The sequence below is a fragment of the Oryctolagus cuniculus genome, chromosome 19, assembly GCF_964237555.1.
Source record: "Oryctolagus cuniculus chromosome 19, mOryCun1.1, whole genome shotgun sequence".
Taxonomy (NCBI): domain Eukaryota; kingdom Metazoa; phylum Chordata; class Mammalia; order Lagomorpha; family Leporidae; genus Oryctolagus; species Oryctolagus cuniculus.
This window is the reverse complement of record NC_091450.1, coordinates 19,946,159-19,967,747: the sequence shown is the minus strand read 5'-3', so window position 1 is coordinate 19,967,747 and position 21,589 is coordinate 19,946,159. Positions and strand designations below refer to the sequence as shown.

At 42.3% G+C, this 21,589-nt stretch overlaps 1 protein-coding gene across 1 annotated transcript; it reads right to left on the bottom strand.

Moving 5' to 3' along the window:
• Positions 1-6,869: 6,869 nt before the first annotated feature.
• On the bottom strand, positions 6,870-7,927 carry LOC103348580 (heat shock protein HSP 90-alpha-like; the record flags this gene model as incomplete). The annotated part of the gene is made up of 1 exon (XM_008257817.4): positions 6,870-7,927. A coding segment is annotated over one exon (459 nt), but the record flags the coding sequence as incomplete, so codon positions are not given.
• Between the last annotated feature and the right edge of the window lie 13,662 nt (positions 7,928-21,589).

Here is a 21,589-nt window from a genome sequence, read left to right as displayed (position 1 = left end):
ACCAGCTCTTACTCAACAGCATCATCTCACCCAACTCTGCATAATGGTCTGGACTACTGCCTCGCCCGGTCTAGGTGGCTGGCTATGGGAACTGTGACAGAGGTCAAGCCAGTGGGACAGAAGTGATGCCACCCTTCTTCCCAATGCACTCACTGAAGCCTTCAGCTTTCCTGTTAAAATCCCTGCCTAACATATGTGTGCATTAACCTGTGATGACTTAGAAAACATGATAGCAACCAAAACTCTCAAGAGCTGCTGACAGGCTATGCTGGTTGACACCTGCTCTTTAGGAGAAAAAAAAAAACCTGCTAATGTTTCCTAAAGCTAAATATATGTCTACTCTATGACCCAGCAATTCCACTCTTAGTCATCTACGCAGGAGAAGAGAGTGTTTATGTTCATCAAAAATATGTAGATTAAAAAACATTTATGACCACTTTATTAATAACAGGCAAAACTTCCAGCAATGGTAATTGTTCATCCACCAGGAAACGGGTTAATATATGACAGCATACTCACTCAGTGGAATTTTATACAGCAGTCCAAGAGAATGAAATGCTGCTACACCGAGTAGTGTGGATGAAAACTCACAGGTGTCATGCTGACCAAAACAGGAGAGAAAAGAAAAGTCATTGCATGATTCTATTTACCGATTTGTAATGGTTCAGCTTCAAGATTTGTTTTCCACTTTGGTGCAATATGCATTCATTAGAAACCATGCTTCACATTTTGAACTCTGATCTTTTTCTAGGCAGTGATGCATGGTACGATGGTCTCTCGTGGTGCTGGGCAGCGACAGCCACTGCAGCTCCACTCAGCTGTGTGATCGCAGGGGAAACAGCTGACTGCACGGTCTGCTATGTCACTACGCTGTCACACGCAGTAGCTCAAGTGTATTAAATGCATTTAAATGTGGGCCGGCGCCGCGGCTCACTAGGCTAATCCTCCACCTAGCAGCGCCAGCACACCGGGTTCTAGTCCCAGTCGGGGCGCCGGATTCTGTCCCAGTTGCCCCTCTTCCAGGCCAGCTCTCTGCTGTGGCCAGGGAGTGCAGTGGAGGATGGCCCAGGTGCTTGGGCCCTGCACCCGCATGGGAGACCAGGAAAAGCACCTGGCTCCTGGCTCCTGCCATCGGATCAGCGCGGTGCACCGGCCGCAGCGCGCCGGCCGCGGCGGCCATTGGAGGGTGAACCAACGGCAAAGGAAGACCTTTCTCTCTCTCTCTCTCACTGTCCACTCTGCCTGTCAAAAAAAATGCATTTAAATGTTTTACTTATGATATTTTCAACGTACAATGGGTTTATCAGAATATAAAACCGTGGCAAGTTGAGGAGCATTTGTTATAAAATCAAAAAACAGACATACAAATTGATGGTGCTAGAAACTGTATAGGTTTATTTTAAATTTATTTTCATTTACTTGAGGGACAGAGAGAAAGACAGACATGAAGATATCGTCCACCACTGTTTCACTTCCCAAATGCCTGCAACCAGAGCTAGGCAAAGTCAAACCCAGGAACCTAGAACTCCATCCTAGTCTCCCATGTGGTGACAGAGACCTAAGTACCACCTATTGCCTCTCAATAGCAAGAAGCTGGAATTGGAAGCAGAGCCAAGACTTAAACACAGGTATTCTTATATGGGATGCAGGCATTCCAAACAGCATCTTTACCAGCTGGCCCAACACTTGCCCCTGTACAGTGCTTTTTGTTGTGGGGTAGAGATGAGGTTCTCTGCTGGTAAGCAAGAGGTGAGGGGGAAACCTTGAAGCAACAGAAATGTTCTGCATCTCGAGCTTGAAGGCTGGTTCTCTGGGTGCTACGTATGTAAAAAAGTATTGGGTTTTACACTTAGAAATGTGCAGACTGCCCTTTGTTACATCACAATGGAGAACTGAAACTCAAATCCTGCCAGGGAGATCACTAAGGATTCATCCACTAGGAACTCAGAATAATCCCGAAGCAAAAGCCTGTAAGATAAGATTATCTTCTAGGTCTACCACAGACCCTGCACAGCAAGCAGATTTTTTTTGCTCCAAAACCCAGTCCTCAAGCTGGGATAAATACTGCCGTCCTGAGGCACTGCTGACACTGGACTCACTGCACTGCCGCTGTAGATGTATCTGCCCCTCCCCCGACTGCATGCACCAAGACTGTTCATTCATCTCCTTCCCTTGCTACCCAGCAGAGTGTCAGGCTGAGACCAGACATGCAGTCACTATCAGTGGGACAAATGAAGGAGATTACAGAACAATGAACGGACAAGGCACTCACAAATATGATCTACGGCAACAATCGAAAACTGCCGCTGGGCTCTAAGCTGCAGAAGCATTCCTTAGGTAGCAAGATGCAGACCAGGGGTTCTCAACCCAGAGAGATGTCATCCCCAGAGAACATTTGGAAATGTCTGGATTTATTTTTGGTTATCACAGCTGAGGGTAGGGGCTGGTGCCCCTAGGATGATGCTAAGTATCCTACCATGCCCAGGGCAGCGTCTGTATCTTCCACTCACAAACACAATCATCATCCAGCTCTAAACGTTAGTGCTGAGGTCAAGATATCCTAGCAAAGGAGCAGGTGCTAAATCCAGGAAGAATGTCTTGGGTTCATATGTCAGTTGGCTCCCCATCAGCTGGGTAACTTTAGGCAAATTTGGAAAACCTCTCATGGGTTTCCCACTTCTACAAATAGGGCAGATGCCTACCTTATAAGTAGCTGAGGTGATCAAATGAGCCTAACTGGGCAAATAGGACCCCAGTGAGACTTAATTCCCTTCCCATCCCTACTCTGTTTCTAGTCCCCTTCCCCAGAGTCACAGATGGGCAATTTTTAATAAGAGAAACAGCTGTCAAGTGTTGCTGCCTCTGTCTTGGCTTAAGAACCCACTCAAGAGCAAGGCTACCTGTGAAGAATTCATTTTCTCTGGGTATATCAATAGCCTGTGTCCCTAATGAAATGCATTATTAAAAGATAAAGTCAACATATGCAGAACCCAGACTCATGTAATCTGCCACCCTCGCAGTGTTGCAGGTGTCCCAAACCTGCCTCTGGAACACGGAGTCTGATTTCGCTCACTTTTCTCTAAGCCCACACAAACATACTGGGTTCCTGGGACATATGATGCAGGACTCTGTACAACACTGGTGCTGTGTGCAAGCAACAGAGCCACCACAAAGAACCCAGGTTGTTCTTTGCAAATGAGTAGTGGAATTTGCTGCAGGGCTCAATCTAAGGCCAGTTTCAGTCATCTCCTACCTGCCCCACCCCTACGCCACCACACACCCTTCATGTATTTATGAAATTGACTGGGTCCTAGATAATCAAACTAGAATCTTGTATGTGTTGATTATTAGGAAGTCTTGCTGTCCTCAGTGCTGAAAACTCTTAAGTGCCAAGGGTTTTGGGATCACTTCTGCATTTCCATTATTCACATTGGACAGGAAACATAGGGGATGACATTAATATGTATTTTCACATAACTTCAACACTTAATACAGAATATTTGATGATCACACGGAATGGAAATCACAAAAGTGATGAATATTTACTGAGAACGTGCTTCTTTACAGACACTGATATTAGACTTGATCTTATGGGGAAAGTGTCATGTATTTCCCATTTTTCAGGTGAGGTAAACTGAGGCAGTAACAGTCCCACTCCCCTGGTTTAGCAGTGACACCACACTGACAATGGAAGAAGGAGTGGGTTCCGGCAGAGGCCAACACCTTTACCTGGCTCTGGCTCCTTTCCTCTCCAAGACTTAGTTTCTGTGGGTTCCTGAGTTGTCACGCCCTCTCATGAACCACAAGGGTCTCCCTTTCTAACGCACAATTCCCACTGGTATTCCGCCAGGGCCCCAAGTTTCTCATCCTACAGAAAAGAAACAAAAGCCCACAGCTATCTCAACCCTGCAAATACTTTGATTCCTCTCCTCTCCAGCTGCAGCCCTCTCAGCAGCAGATCCTATGCTTGCTTTTTTGGAGCTGTTGTTTTAACTTCCAGCATCGTGTGACATCCATAGCCACTTCTTTCTCCTCAAAGTACTCATTTCTCTTCTCTACCATATCATCACAAAATCCTAATTTTTCTCCTAACTCCAGAGCCCAGATTCTCAGTCCTTTTAACTGGATCTTCCTCTTTACCTCATTTAAAATAATAAATGTTACAGGGCTCAGTCCTGGGAAGCTTCCCCCTCCTCCATCCAGCTGTGTTCCTCATTCAGCAAGTAATCACGTCTAATCCCACGGCTCAAAGACCACCAAGGTGCTGAAGCCTCCTAAGTTTATCGTTTTAATTTTTAAATTCATTTGAGAGGGACAGAGACACACTTCCACCTAACACCTCTAACACCTGGGGCTGGAGTAGGGAATACAATCTAGGCCTTCCACATGCATGGAAGGAGCCCAGTTACCTGAGCCATCACCTTGCCTCCAAGGGCCTGCATTACCAAGAAGCTGGAGCTGGTTACTGAGTGCAGGCCCTCTGGCAGGAGACAGGTATCTTAACTGCTGGGCTGAACTTCCACTCATGCCTCCTAAGCTTCTGTCTCCAGGCCTTGCGTCTACCTTGATCTCCAGACTCCTACATCCAACTGCCCCTCCAATTTCTGCTGGATGCCTTATTATCTCCAACTTAGCCTTAAAAGGGACTTGTGATTTTCCCTCCAATTCTACCTATTATCACTTCCCTCAACTCAGAAAATGCCACAGTCACCAAGTACGTTTCTCAAGGTAAAATCCTAGGAATCATATTTGATTTTTATCTCTTCATTCTCAACCAATCCCTCAGTTAAGTTCCAAAGACTTAGCCTGCAAAACACATTTCAGTTCCATCCATTTCTCCCTACCTCCAAATACCATTACCCTGCGTCTCCAGCCTCTCTCCTATGGATTGTGGTAAAATTCTACCTTCTGGTTCAATTTTGCTTGAGTAGGTAGTATACCTCTTCAAAAACCCAAGTAGGTACACTCCTTCTCTCCATTACCCCATCCCACATATATGCTTCACAGGTGACCAACTCCTAACTTGGAGGACTGATCTTCTATAGTCTTTATACAAGCATAGACTATATTTTCCATTGTTTTTATGCATATGTTAGCATACAATACATTTTATTTTGCTCCTTCTTCCTTTCACTCAGCCATACACCTTTCCACATGGATACTTGGAGAGGGTTCTTCTTCCTTTATTTGGTTGTTTAGTATTCCATTAAATGTCTGAAACAAAATTTATTTAACCAGTCATCTATTGTTTGACAACAGGGTTGTTTCCAATCTTTTGCTATCTCAAACATTGCAATAACCTTGTCTTTGGTGTCCTCATACATGCAATCATAACCACATTATAAATGGCCAGAAGTAAGACTGCTGAATCAAAGTAAACATGCCAAACTACTTAACTGATTTCTGTTTTTTCTCTTGATCCCTATGTTACATTTCCAAGGGCATCTATAGGAGTGGTTTAAAATGCATAAATCATATGAGGTCATTCCCCAGCTCAAAGCCCTCCAGTGGTTTTCCACTGCAAAGATGTGAGATATAGGACTCTAGTGTCCAGGGCCTGCTTGCTGTGGAAAACTCAGGCCCCACTCAGCAGGTATCAGCTCTTCGTTATGTTTCCAGGACACACCCAAACATCCCTGCTTTTGTACTTGTGCATCTCTTAGGCACAATACTCAACAGGAACGTCATGTTTTTCACCTCCTGTCTTCAGATCAGCTTATACTTCACCTCCTTAGTAAGGCTTCTATGATACTCTGCTGAAGCTCTCTACCCTGTCCCTCCCTGTTGGCATCTATCCAGTTGTCATCACACTTTGTTTTCTTTATAATTCGTCCTCCCTCTATCCTCTGGTTCTACCACAGTAGAACCAGGCAACAAATGTTTGTTGAATGGATGGCTTTCAACATCCCAGTATATTAACTTCTAGAATCTTTCCGAAAATGTACTTTTTTTCACATAGGTTAGATGATATCATGTACACACCCTTATATCTTGTTTTTGCCATTTAGTATTATATTTAAGAATTTCTCCAGGAAATTTAAGTAGTAACTTTGCCCTGCCATTTCCCAAAGATATTTTCTAATATATGCTTTGAACTTCCTGTGATCTTTTGCTGTGAGGTTTCTTTCCTTTACCTTCTTTCATATTTATGACCATGTTTCTGTGTTTCTGTGTGTAACACATCTTTAAGCATCTTTTGCAGGGCTGGACAAGTGGCAACAAATTCTTTCAATTTCTGTTTGCTATGAAAGGTCTTTATTTCACCTTCATTCACAAATGAGAGCTTTGCAGGACATAATATTCTGGGCTGGCAGTTTTTCTTAGTACCTGGGCTATGTCTCGCCATTGCCTCCTAGCCTGTAGGGTTTCTGATGAGAAGTCAGCTGAGAGTCTGATTGGAGATCCTCTGAGAGTAATCTGACGTTTCTCTCTTGCACATTTTAGGATCTTTTCTTTATGTTTCACTGTGGTAAGTTTAATTACCACGTGTCGTGGTGAGGATCTCTTTTGGTCATGTTTATTGGGGGTTCTTTGAGCTTCCTGTACTAGGATGTCTCTGTCCTTCTCCAAACCTGGAAAGTTCTCTGCTAGTATCTCACTAAAAAGGCCTTCTAATCCTTTCTCTCTCTCCCTGCCTTCAGGAACTCCTAGAACCTGAATGTTGGGTTTTTTAATAGTATCCTGTAGATTCCCAACAATATTCTTTAGATTTCTAATTTCCTCTTCTTTTCTTTGGTTTGACTGTATACTTTCCTGTGCTCTGTCTTCTAAGTCCGATATTCTTTCTTCTGCTTCACCCATTCTGTTGTTTTTTTTTTTTCAACGCGTCTGTATTTGTCACAACCTTTTTTTTTTTTTTTTGTCACAACCTTTTAAAGCAAAAAACGACTTGGGCACTACAGTCCACCCACAAACCTCGGTGACTTTCCAACAATGTCACAACAGACCCAGGTAGGTTTGTAATTTTGTTCCCCTTAACAACACTTCTTTGGAAAACAAGCCTCGTGGAGAGTTCCTCTGTCAAGTTGGTTCAGGTTAGCCTATTTCTAGAGGATGAGCACATGCGGGGTCGGAAACTACAGGGGCACTAACAAGTACATCCTAGGAGATGAACTCAAGCCACTTAACACCAAGGCATAGCTCAGACCAGTTCAGTGACAAGATCTGGTCTCCTAAGGAATTCGCTGACAGCTACACACTGCAGACCACGACGCTGACGACGGGCTACACACACCTCACAGCAAGCGTCGCCTCATCTGTCACAAGCCACGTGGGAGTACAAGCATCACTACTCTGCTTGTGCCTAACATCACAGTATCACTTAGAAGTAGAAGGAAATCTTATCTTCCCCTTAATTAGTTGTCATGCCATACAGATTTTTTTAAAATGTTAACAAAAATAAAGAAAAAAAATCCTTGAAAATATATTCTCAGAGGGAGTGAGGGTGCCCAGGTCGAGGGTCGCAAGGCTAGTCCACTTCCTCCATGCGGGAGGTGTCGTCGTAGCCTTCCAGGGGTGGCATCTCCTCCGTCACAGCTGCGGCCGTGTCGTCAGCAGTGGGGTCGTCTTCATCAATGCCCAGGCCAAGCTTGATCATGCTGTAGATCCTGTTGGCGTGTGTCTGCGGGTCCTCCAGACTGAAGCCGGAGGAGAGCAGCGCGGTCTCGTAGAGCAGGATGATGAGGTCCTTCACGGACTTGTCGTTCTTGTCCGCCTCCGCCTTCTGCCTCAGGGTCTCGATGATGGAGTGGTCGGGGTTGACCTCTAGGTGCTTCTTCGCAGCCACGTAGCCCATCGTGGAGTTGTCTCTCAGGGCCTGGGCTTTCATGATCCTCTCCATGTTGGCCGTCCAGCCGTAGGTGCTTGTGACGATGCAGCACGGAGAGGTCACCAATCTGGTACTACACGTCTGCCTCTGGCGACGAGATGGTGTCCCTCAAGGACTACTGTACCAGGATGAAGGAGAACCAGAAACACATCTACAGCACAGGTGAGACCAAGGACCAGGTGGCAAACTCTGCCTTCGTGGAGCGCCTGCGGAAGCACGGCCTGGAGGTGATCTACATGATCAAGCCCATCGACAAGGACTGCATGCAGCAGCTGAAGGAGTTCGAGGGGAAGACACTCGTGTCTGTTACCAAGGAGGGCTTGGAGCTGCCGGAAGACGAGGAGGAGGAGAAGAAGCAGGAGGAGAAAAAGATGAAGTTCGAAAACCTCTGCAAAATCACCCATTCTGTTTTTAAGGCTCTCTAATGTGTTTGTCATTTGATCTATTAGGTTCTTCATTTCATTTTGATTTCTCTTCACTATCACATTTTCCTGTTCTACTAGTTTCCGCATTTCATTTTGATTCCTCCTTAAGATTTCATTTTCACGAGAGAGATTTTCTATCCTGTCCAGTAAGGATTTCTGTAGCTCAAGCATTTGTTTTTGAAAACTTCTAAATGTTTTTATCGTAAATTTTTTGAAATCCGTATCTTGCATTTCTTCCATCTCATCATCTTCATAATCTTGGCTTGGGGTGTCTTGTTCATTTGGGGGCGTCATAATGACTTCCTTGTTCTTGTTTCCTTGGTTTCTGCGTTTGTTGCTTGGCACTGTGGAGATATTCTTTGGATTCTTCTTCCCTCGCTGTGGTGTTTTTTTCTTGTTATACTATGACTGTATTAAGTGGACTGTCTACTTTTGATGGAGCCTTAGAGGCTTGAGATGGGTGTGGCCAGAGAGCTCTGTTTGGTTCCTCAGAGTTAAGGGTGTGCCAAGGTGACACCCCCAGGTTAGGCGTGGTAAATCTCTCTCTCTCTCTCTCTCTCTCTTTTTGATTCAGAAGGGACGTAATTAAAAATCTTTGCAACCTCCCTATTTTTATGAGTCCAGGACAATTTATCATTGGCAATATTATAACAATTGTGATCACATATCTTGTTAGATTTTTAGATTATTTCCTTTTTTTGTTACTTAACATAGTAATACACATTTAACCACAAATATTTGCTCAGAATTTTTGGTGTCCCCAAAAAGTACATTTGCTAGGTTTAAAAGGGTACTAAACACTCCTGATCCTTTTATAAAATGACTTGTCAGAAAGATTGCCATCATGCATGTGCCTGTGTGTGTGTGTGTGTGTGTGTTCTGAGCAGTAAGTCACCCAGTCCTCAGCAGTTTCAATATTTTTTCAGTATTTACAAACTTAGCTTTATTCACTATGCCATGATCCTGGCCCCCAGTATTTACCAACTTTATTAGTAAAATGGTATTTTTAAAATTGCTGCCTCTTATAACTAATGAAGTTGGGTATTTTTAAAGGCTCACTTAGACTGACAAATGGCAGCTTTCTATTAACATCTATTTCCATAGGCCTGTGAAGAGTTTGGCTCTATTCAAGCTCAGGTCATGAAGCAAGCTGGCTGTGAAAGGTCTGAGGTGGAAAAAATTAGTGAACCCCTTTGTAGGATCACTACTTTCTGCTTTCTTTGCACCTAACTTTGGGTAAGATGAACCCCCCTCACAGAGCAATTTCCAGGAAGTGCACTGCACTCCGCTTGTTTTCTCCATAGGATGTGATGTCCGGAATCGTTGCCACATCTTCCCAGAGTGAGGCATGTTTGAATCATTGATGAGTGTTTTGAAGGCTCCATCAAAAAGCTTCCACATAGAGGCTTTTCTTGTTTGCATTTTCCTGAACCACACTTCTGCTGAGAACCTACGATTAATTTTTGCTAATTTAATTTTACCTGTCCCCAAGGAATGAAATCCACGCATTTGTCAGTGCTCACAAAATAACATAACCTCTCTCTTCTATAGCTTTGGCTAACCTTTAAGCTAATCTTAAAATTTTCAATAACTGTCTTCCAAAACTTGGCATTTTATCCAATGATATCAAATTAGCATGTTATAAGGGCACTGCACAAATAGCCTACATTGATTCACAGATGACTTTAAAAATTCAGTGAGCCAAGAATCCCACATTATTGATTCATGCTAACAAAACGAGGAAGCAAGGCTAATCTTTACAACGCATGCTGGGCAGAATGACATTTACAAATGCAGACAGACGGAAACCAATTGGACATAATTCTTTAAGGATTAAACTGATGGCTGCAATTAGACATGAAAAGGTGAGTGGTTTCACTGCTGGGAATTGAGACTTAACCTCCAGGATCTAAGTCTAACTTGCCTTTGTCCTCGGTTAGGCATGGCATCCTTCTGTCTAACTGACTAGTCGGGGAGGCAGTTTCTCATGACTATTCAGACTAAATTGGTTTGTAAAGTACAACATGTTACTGCTATGCATGTATGTATATTTATTTATTTGAGAAGCAGAGCGACAGCCAGTCAGGAACTCCCATCCACCGATTCAGCCCTCAAATGTCTGCAATGGTCAGAGCAGGGCCAAATCAAGCCTAGAAGCTGAGAACTCAATTCAGGAATCCCACACTGCTGGAGGGACCTAAGTACCTGAACCATCATCAACCACCTCCCAAGGGTACACATTAGCAGGAAGCTGGAACAGGGAGCAGAAGTGGGACATGAACCAAGGCACTCTGATATGGGATGTTGATGTCCCACTGGGGTCTTAACTGCTGGGTCAAATGTCTGACCCTTTTTTGACTTTTTTCCTAACAAGTTCTCCAAAGACAGCCATATTTAGGACCCTCAGTTTGTTACCATCACTGCAAAAAATCAGACAAAGGGAGCCGGTGCCCTGGCATAGCAGATAAAGCCACCACCTGCAGTGCTGGCATCCCATGTGGGCACCGGTTCGAGACCCAGCTGCTCCTCTTCCGACCCAGTTCTCTGCTATGTCCTGGGAAAGCAGTAGAAGATGGCCCAAGTGCTTAGGCCCCTGCACCCACGTGGGAGACCTGGAAGAAGCTCCTGACTCTTGGCTTCAGATTGGCACAGCTCCAGCCATTGCAGCCAATTGGGGAGTGAACCAGCCAATGGAAGACCTCTCTTTCTCAATCTGCCTCTCCTCCTCTATGTAACTCTGACTTTCAAGTAAAATAAACAAATCTTTAGAGAGAGAGACAGAGAGACAGAGAGACAGAGAATCAGACAAGCTTAGCAAAGAACCTGTGGGAACACAAGTTGGACATACCCCTTTGTATCTGATTCTTTCATGGAATTAGACATCATGAGTATCTGAAAGCTGGAGAACTCAGCATCTGACTTTTTTTTCCTGTTTAAATAAACAGTTTTAACCCATAGCTTCCAGCCCTAAAGAAAAACACTGCCGTTTCTGAGCTGTTTCAAGGTGAGGCTGATAAACATCATCCAGAGAACAGAAAATCTGGCTGATAACCTTCGAGATAACTCTAGCTGCCTTAAAATTCATAATGATTGTGCTTATCAGCAAAGCAGAACAGTGATGGAGTGAGAGGTGTTTTATAGCTGTGGAGAGCAATGGAAAGTACCTGTGTTTAGAAATCAAATTCTGTCCCTGTCACTTATTTAGAAGAGTGCTTCAAAAGGTTTGTAGGAAATGGAATTGAATAAGTCTGCTTTGGTGCAAAAAGAAATTGAAGCCCGTGCACAGTTTTGTTTTGTTTGTGTGTGTGTGTGTGTGTGTGTGTAACACATATTTCCATGAACTTCTTGAAGACCCCCACTAGTTGTGCAGGATCAATACATGACATCCTGTCCTACTTTTCCCAGCCAACCTATACCCAGCAAGGTTGCTTTGAGACTGTTAGGATGGTTCAGGGATTTTTCGCTGAAAAAGACTAAACACAATCCTCCAAGTCTGCATTTCACATTTTATTGTTTCTTGGCTCTCACTCTCCCTCTGCCACCCCTCACTCCACAATGTCCTAGACTTTCTCTACTCTCTACTACACACTCAAATTTTTTGGCAACCAGGAAAAATATACCCAAGGCAAAATTCCCAGAAAGATAATTTCAGAGACAAAGAATTCATATAATAGTTAGGACTCCTTGCTGAAAGTAAGCAAAACCAACACAAATTATCCCATGTAGTGGAGGTAAAATATTGATCACACAGAACACCAACACTGTCCAAAGAACATAAAATCTCCTTCAAGGGCTCAAACTCAGAACTGTTGGAAAATTCATAATCATTCAGGTTAACAGAGTTGTAACAGGTGGCACACTGACTATTCCAACATTATAGTAGCAGAGCAGTGTATAGAATAATGAGAGTTTCAAGCTAATTTTTGAAAAAATTGTATTTTTTTATTTGAAAGGCAGAGACAAAGCATTCCACATGAGAGGGAGCCCTCAGGGTTCAATTAGCACTCCTGTTCTCTAGGCCAATCAGAAAGCATCACAACTTTCCACACAGTTTTGAAGGGGCTGACTCCCAGACAAAACAAGAGGCTGTGACTGGCAGATAAGAAAGCAGGTGCGTCAGAAGCCAAGCACAGTTGTTCACCATGTTGGCTGAACTGAAAATCAATAGCAACATCATCTATTTCAGCGATTCTTAACCCTGGCTGCGAATTAAAATCACCTGGGGAGCTTATTAAAAAAGAATGCCTGGGCTCCAAACCCAGAAAGGTTAAATCAGACACTATGAGTGTAGGAAATAGACATTGGTCTTTTTTTTTTTAAAGCTTCTAGCTGATTCCAACATTCAATCAGGTTTAAGAACCCTGACCATATAGACTTGTGTGCACGGAGACCCTACACACAGATTGCACAGCCAGATGGGATACTCAGGTGTGAGTTTTTTTTTCTTTTGAAAGCTCTTATACAGAAATGAAATCAGAATTCCCATGTAAGAAGCAAAAAAAAAAGACTACAAATTGGAAAGAGACAGGAAATCTTGTCCATGTTGCTACTTCTCAATAATTGCAAACCCTCAGAGTTTTTAAAAATTTCTGGCTATCATTGAGTGGTGGCTTCCACTCAAATAGGAATTAGGGCCAGGTGTTTAGCAGTTAAGATAATGTTTAAGACATCCACATATCACATAGAGGAGCCTAGGTGTAATACTTGGCTCCAGCTTCTGACACCAGCCTCCTACTAACACAGATAATGAGAGGAAGCCATGATGGCTCAAGTCATTGGATTCCTGCCACCTAAATAGGAGGTCTGGTTTGAACTCCTGGCTCCTAGCTTCAGCACCCATGGCTGTTAAAGGCATTATGGAGTAAACCACCGGGTACAAACTAAGTCTTCCCCTCCCCTCTTAACCCTCTCAAACTTTAAAAATTTGAATCAGATCCAGGGCAGTCTGATGTTGTCTAGTTTCTTCTTGCATATTTATAGACTGTCAAGTCAGGACGTTAATGGAGAATTAAGAGTCCAGCTTTGTTTTTATTCGCTCTGATTCCAGAAGCCCTATCTTTATCGGCACTTCAAATAGTTCGTAGGGTGGTAGGCACCTGCTGCACCAGTTAGGCTGCCCCTTAGGATGCAGCCATCTCAGAGTGCTCAGGTTCAGGTTCCAGCTCTACTCCTCTTCCATCTCATTGCTAACGTGCGCCCTGGAGGGAGAAGTGATAGCTCAAATACTTTGGTCCCTGCCATCCACTTAGGATACCAGATTGAGTTTCTGCCTCCCTGGCTTTGGCCTGGCCCAGCCCTGGCTGCTGCAGGCATTTGCAGAGTGAACCAGCAGATCTCTTTGTGCTGTTTTCTGTCTTTGTCTTTCTGCTCCTTCAAATAAATAAAATCAGACAATTAAAGTTTTTTTTTTAATTCAGGGAAACCTTTTATGTAAAATAATCTTGAAATGCATACATAGAAAAGCTTTCAAAAATTTTTTGGAAAACCGATATTAGACAAAACAATGCATTGATTTCAGAATTCTTTTGTGCCAACAATCGATCAATATGCCTCAAAGTACTGCAGGTTACTGAGCACCAAAGTCTCACAAATTAGTTAGAAAGGTAGAGATTGAGGCAGTTGTACTCCTCACTGTTTCAATATTAGGCCATGGATAGTGAAATTTGGTGGCTGGGTAGCAAAACTGATAAATCTGAGAAACAAAATGATAGAAGCAAACCCAAACAAATGTATTTGGGTATTAAATGTAAATCTTTTAAGCTTTTAAGCTCCCCAATTGAGAGTCACAGACTTTGGGATTGGATCAAAAAATAAAATCCCACCTTATGCTGTGTTAGCTAGGCCTAAAACAAAATTAAATATTTGGGGTAAATGCAAAAGAATGGGCAAACAGGTACAGTCTGATAGAAACAGAATTTTATTCACCCAGGGGCTGAACCTGAATGTCAGGCACTACAGAATTCAAGTGAATTCGCTTAAAATAGAACAGGGTTCTGTTTGTTAGTAAATATGTAATCCATGGGCATATACACAGTCAATAATGTCTATTTGTTAATATTGTTAAATACCTAAAGTTGCTAGCAATGCCAGAGGCAAACGGAGAAAGACATTGGAGGCATAAGATCTGCACTTCCACAGTTTTTACAAAGTAGACAAAAGTAAGAAAGAACATAAAGGGTCTGCATCATATAATCCACACTGCTTGAGCAGGTTATACACTGAACATAACAACACTTTAATTAATGGAATTTTCAAAATGTTTACTATCCTGTTGTAGGGCACACACACTCAAAACAACAAAACCCAGCAAGTAGTAGATAAGGTCATATTCTCTGGACATCTAGAAAAAATTTAAATCAGAATAGTATACAGAAAATATAAAACACTATTCTTTTGGTATATATAATTAAGAAAATATTCTTTAAAATCTAAATTAAAAAATTACCAAAAAAAAGCCTTTACAATCAAAATCACTCCCCTAAATAACATGACAAATAGAAAATTTAAATTCTGGCTATATATTTAATTATCTCAGGAAACACAATATACAGAAACAATCCAAGATTTCAGCCTTAAATTTTATTAGCAAACAGGAAAGAATGGAAATAAACTGGAAAATACATGAATGGGTTTTGTTTCAAAGGCAGCAAGTGACAACTAAGAGAACGAAAGAGGAATGAAGGCAGATGGAAAAAATAGCTCCATAGCTTAGACAGGTGAATGAACAACCTCTATAGTTCATGTGGAAATGGAAATGCTATTTTCTCTGCAAACAATATTGAAAGTTAGAAATTAGAAAAACAGATATTTTCCGAGCACATAGTTTGTGCCTAGTGGTTAAGTATGTTTTTAAAAATAATACAGAAACATATTATTATTATACCCATTTTACAGATGAAGTTGAGGAAGAAAGTAGGACTAAGATCACCGAAGAGTCAAGTAGTAGAGGTGGGAATAACATATTATCATCACAGTCTACAACTTAAGCTCCTAAACCAAAGCTTCATTACAGACTCCCAATATGAAATAGAAATAAGAAGATAAAAGGTCCCATATTAATCAATAAGATATGACAACATATCATAAAGCTATAATCATCTGCTAAATAAATTTGAAAATCTGAATCATAGTAGTTTTCTAAGAACATCTGAATTACAAAAATAGACTTAATGGGAACCTGAGTATATCAATCAACTGAGAAAAAATTGAATGTCACATAAATTTAATCTCTGAAGAAGATACTAGGCCAAAATTATTCTAAAAGGTGTTAATTACTTTAACATTTGAAAAGTATATAACTCCCATGCTTTCTAACTATTTAGGGAAAAATAAAGGGAAAACTGTGTGTCCTGGTTTCCTTAATGAGGTTAGCATGAGCTTGCCTCTAAGACCCACTAATAACAACCATAGAAGGGGAAACTACAATCCAGTCTTACTGATAGAGATATAAACATGCTTAATAAAACACCAGTAAACCTAATTCTGCTATGCTTAAGGGAATAATTCATCATGACTAAATAGATTTTATTCTAGGAAACCAAGTATGATTTAATAGTGACAGTCATTTAATATTCAGAAATCTATTAATATAAATTATCACATCATTGGGTCAAAGCAGGAAGACCATAATCGAATGTCAGAAGGGTTTTGACAAAATTGAATACCCACCTTTGATTTAGTTTCATAGAAGCAGAAATCTTGGAGTAGAGGGATACTTTGTTAACACTGTAGAAAATAACTACCAAAGTACAAAATAGCAGAAGTACTCCTATTAATGTTCTAAACAAAACAAGGGTTCACACTGCTGAACAGTTTTATGAGATTTCTTTGCAGAGTTTGTGGAGGGGCTGGCACTGTGGCGCAGTGGGTTAAAGCCCTGGCCTGAAGCACTGGCATCCCCTATGGGCACCGGTTCTAGTCCTGGCTACTCCTCTTCTGATCCAGCTCTCTGCTATGGTCTGGGAAAGCAGTAGAGGATGGCCCAAGTCCTTGGACCCCTGCACCAATGTGGGAGACCCAGCAGAGGTTCCTGGCTCCTGGCTTCAGATCGGCACAGCTCCAGCCATTGCGACCATCTGGGGAGCGAACCATTGGGTGGAAGACCTCTCTCTCTCTCTCTCTGTAACTATCTTTTAAATAAATAAAATAAATCTTTTTTTTAACTTTTATTTAATGAATATAAATTTCCAAAGTACAAAATCTTTTTAAAAAAGTTTGTGGAAAAGAGAATTCAAAGTTTATTTCAGTGCAAAAAAATTGCAAAATTCAAGATATTTTTGTAGCTTCTGTGGACACATAAATTTCAAAATCTTTTGCACCAGTGTAAGTTCTTCTCTTAATTCCACTTTCCATGACTTTCTGAAATGTCTTCATAGATGCTGATGGAGACCAACTAGTTTAAAGCTAGCTTGGAAGCACAGGCATTGGGTCCCAGCCATACCACTCAGAAGTAGCCAAGTACCGATTTGGTCTCCTCTATTAAGAAGGGTGATGACACCCCATACATGACAGTGAGGATTCATAGTAGACACGGAGAGGGCCCTTAGCATGGTGCTTGACACAGCTCAAACGCTGAATTCAACACTGTTCTTAAGATCAGCTGCAAACAATATGAATGCAGACCTAGAAAATTCAGCAAAGCCAATGGAAAATAAAAAGTATCTCCAGGTCACACTCCCTTCCATGTGTTCCTTTAACTGGAGCATCCTGTTTGCAGCACTTCTAACAGCAATTTCATATTTTTATGGAACTATGGGATCAATGCCCATTTGTCCCTCAAGCCTTAAGTTCTCAGGGCATGCTCTATGGTTGTTAATATCTACATGTAATTTCCACTTTTATAAATTTTATATTTTATTTTTATTTGAAAGGCAGAGAGACAGAGACTGAACCAGCTTCCATCCTCTGATTTACCCTCCAGATGTCTGCAATGGCAGGGGTTGGGCCAGGCTGAAGCAAAGAGCTGAGAACTCAGTACAGTTCTCCAACATGGGTGACAGGGGCCTAAGCACTTCATCTATCACCTGCTACTCCCTAGAGTGTGCACTGTAATCAGAAGTAGAGTTGCAACTTGATCCCAGGCACTCTGATACGGATGTAGGTATCCCAAGAGGTGTCTTAACTGCTGCATTGAATACCTATCCCTTACCACTTTCAAATGCATATTAATCAGTATATAGCCTTATAATCCTTGTTTTTAAAAGTACACATTGATGTGTGTGGAGATAAAGAAATAAAAATAAACCTATTGACATATTAATAATTATACTGGAATTTTGAATTTAAATTTTTCTTTTTAATATTCAGTAATACTTTTAAATTTTAATGTAATCCAATACCCTTTCTCCTTTAAATGTACATGGGGATTTATCAAGTAGACTTCCAAAAAAGCTGAAATATGTAATTTTTTCCTTACCCATCCATTGACAGATGTGAGTGGGCAGTCATTGATGTTAACTACATATGAGAGGGCCTCAAAAAGTTCATAAAAAACACTTATTATGAAAGCACTATGCATGAATTTTAATTTTTTTGCATTAAAATAACTGTTTAAAATTCTAGTTTCCATGAATTTTTGAAGTATTCTCATATGAATGTATGTATTCTATAGAAATATCTTCTTTCAGGATATTACCCTTCCTAGCCAATAAACTATCATTCATATAAAAAAGTCAAAGGATTAAATAAAGAATCAACGAAGATAAAAACTACAGAAATATTTTAATCTTTCAAATGTAAGAAGTCTGTATTTTAGCTCCCACAGACTCACACCTAGCATCCCTTCACTTGTGCATACACACAATGCCACCAACTGGGCACCAAATTCGCATTGATACTGCTATGTAGCTCAGCTCTGTGCTAGCTGCTCCAAGGCCTTAGCCCCTGCCCTAGGACGGAGACAATGGCAACCAAACCAGCATACTGAAAAAGCAAATCAACAGCACACAGTGGAATGAGAACACTGACAAACACGTGCTAGATGGCAGCTTTACACGTTTTCCGAGCAACCCCTTCCTACCCATCCCAGCTTGCCTGCAGGACTCCTGGTGGTGTTATGAACCCAACCACTTGCTATTTCCATTGCAGCACCACGAATAGAGGAAACTAAAGGCACTCCTTGCACTAACAGAACACATCCAAATACCTTAATGGAGCTCCGCTCTCTTGCCATCCACCCCCTTCCACCTGGCCTATGGCCCTCTGGTCTCCAACTGGAGCCTGGACACACACTGAGCCTTTGCAGAACACCCCTCTTCCATCGCGGGCAATCGATTCTGCTTTCTTTCTACCTCCCAAAGGAAATCTTCGCTGACATGCCTCGCTTGAGTCAGGTGTCCATCCTCTGTTCTCCAGTCTCCCATGATCCTTTGATTATTGCTCATCACCCTCTATTCTACTTTGTCTGCTCTGACTGACCTACCACGGAAGTTCTTAGGGATTGTGCTGTATGGGTCTCTGTAAGCCCAGTTCCCAACTTGGTGACTGAACACACTCTGTTAATCCACATCACTTCCAATGAATGAGGAGTGAAGAAAAGAAATTCACCCGTCAACACCTTTACAGCCTTGTCCTGCTCAAGCTGCTCCATGCTCCTGGGATGTGCTTTCCTCAAATAATTTAACTAAGTTCTCTAAGTTCAAGTTCTAACCCCTTCCTTAAAGGTCTAGAAGAATGTCCTCCTCTCCATGAAGTCTCCCCTGACCTGTCAGTTGGCACGATTCTCTTCCAATTCCTATTGTCATTTACCAGGATTTCCCACTCCATTTGCCATGGCTGGAATATGAATTGGCTCCCAAACTCATACAGATGGTTAAACCTCAAAGTCTTCAGGTAATGGCACTAAGAGGGTGGAAACTTAACCCACTTATGGTGCTTCAGAGGTGAGCTTCCTGTGAGGTCCTTAGGTCATGGAGGGGAAAGTACTCTAAGATAATTCTTGTGACAGGGTTGTTTATAAAAACCTGGCTGGATTCAATCACTCGCTCTGCTTCCTGGCTCCCAATGTGATCTTTCCTCCACACATGCTCTCTTCATTGCCATATGTCACCCTCACAAAAGGCCAAATCAATGCCACCCTTTAACCTACAAAACCGTGAGCTAAATACACCTCTTCTCGTTCTAATTTCGTTATCTCAGGTATTTCATCGTAGTAATGAAAAGCTAATACACCACTCTATCCGTACCTAGGGTTAATTATGGGAATATTTTATATCCCCTTCCCTGTTAATTAACACTATGTGTCTCCTCTGTTCAGGCCCCTCCCAGCATCCCCACCCTGCACATATAATCAATAGAGAGCAGGTAAGTGGGTACACAGAGAACAACTGGCCTGGAGATGCTATCCCCATGTTGCCTCTCCCATGGCGGCTGGATTTGGCAGATTTGAACAGAAAGGCAAGTGGCAAAAATGAGTTTTGGGATTTTTATCCAGAGATCAAATATTCCCATCACTATTTTCTGTTATGGGATGTCTTGTAACTAGGCCTAGCAGGAAATGTGTATGATTTACTGACAGCATCTGAATGAACTTCAAGCGTCAGAAGAAACATGAGACTGTCATCGGCAGAGGGGGGCATGATTGATGGAACTGTTTCTGAAGACGCATTCTCCCAGGAGAGGGATGTGATGACGTCTGCGTACCTTGTCTCATCAAATCACACCTCTGAAGACAGAGAAGAGGCGGTGGACACAGGTGAGTGGCTGGCTGTCCTTGCTGTCCTCCAACTTTTGGTCTCCCAGGCATGCTATTTTCCTCCTGCCTGGGCTGGATTGTGGCGGCTCCTGCAGCAGTAAGGGGAGTTATTTTGGGGAGACAGTTGATACTTGGCGAGTCCTCCTACAGATTAGCAATAGCTGCTTGAAATGTTAAATGCCTCCCAGATGGAGATACTTAGCATTTGTAGGAGGAATAATTTGGAGGAGAAAAAGGCATTTGTCTTTTTGGCATCCTGTGGATTCCGTTAGAGAAGACGGAGAACACTATGAATCTTGCCATCCACATGTCAGTGTTTTCTTAGAATTTTCCAAGTCCCTGGTGACCGTGCTGCTGCTTCCACTAGGGCCATCAAGCTCCGGATGTGCCATGGTTCCAAGGAAAAAATGAGTGGGTTTCAAACTCAGAGGTCAGAGAGTTTTAAGAGTTCTCAGAAACCATCAGGGCTCAGCCTCCGGTCTGCCATTGGCAAGTGCTTCAATCATGTAGACCAGATGGTTTTACTGTTGGGTGTGATCTTTTATATGCAGGAAAGCTTAAGAATCATAGTACAGTCTCACAGAGAGAACCAGATATTGAGACACACGAGTTCTGGCCTGATTCTGCCATCTTCATGTCCAAGAGAAAACCACTTTGTCTCAAAGAATTGCATTACCTTTAAATCTCTCTCTCAAGAACAGTGCCAGGATCATGAGACATGAAGACATGAACATGTGTGGTGTGGGGATACATGCAGCTGTCCTCAGATTTCCAGGTGCTGGGAGGGCACTGAACTGTTTATCATGCTGCACAATTCACAGCTCTATCACAGAAAAGACTTAATCAAGGACCCTCTTAGCTCATTCAGTTTCTGAACATCTATGTCCTAGCAATAAGCCTCAACAATTAGTACTAACAGTTAAGTACTTGCCTTTAGCACTAGATTGAAATAAGCCTGATAGAAAGCTAAGTAACTACTCTCAAAAGTTGAAACTGGGTGATTATGACTTAAGTGTTCTCACACCACACCAAGATGTATGGAGACAAGTTTCCCTCTTAATCTCCTATGACTAGTCCTCCATTCTCCAGGAATCCTCTCCTTCCCTTGGCAGGTGAATGAATGGGAGGAAGAGAGATACATTTAGCCCCATTTAGCTTAGTCCTCTTCAGTAATGTAAACAATGTCTATGGGAAACTCACGCTCTCTTGGAGAAAAGTCTTTCCAATTTCCCCTCTCTCCTCCCAATTACTCCTGAGACAGGTTCTGGGTATTGAAAGAGGATCTTGGGTTCTTGGGTATGTCTGACACCCATCACAAAAATGCAGTATGACCAACTAGTCACCTTATTTGACAGGAATACTCTGGACTGCTGAACTCAGACTGTTCTGTGTGAAAACCCAGGTTCTGACCTGGCCTCACGTTGGCTGCTGCCAGCACTGGATACATCTGATTCAAGGATGGCTCTGCTATGGGAATCCCGTACTATCACCATAAACAGCGTGATCACTTGCCTCCTCTTGGTTACCCCTCATCTCCCAGGTAGACTTCAAGCTACATTTCTCTTCTTCCATCCTGAGGCAGAAGAAAATTCCTTGGTCCATTCTACAACACAGGATATGCAGGAATCACCTGGAAATCTGCAG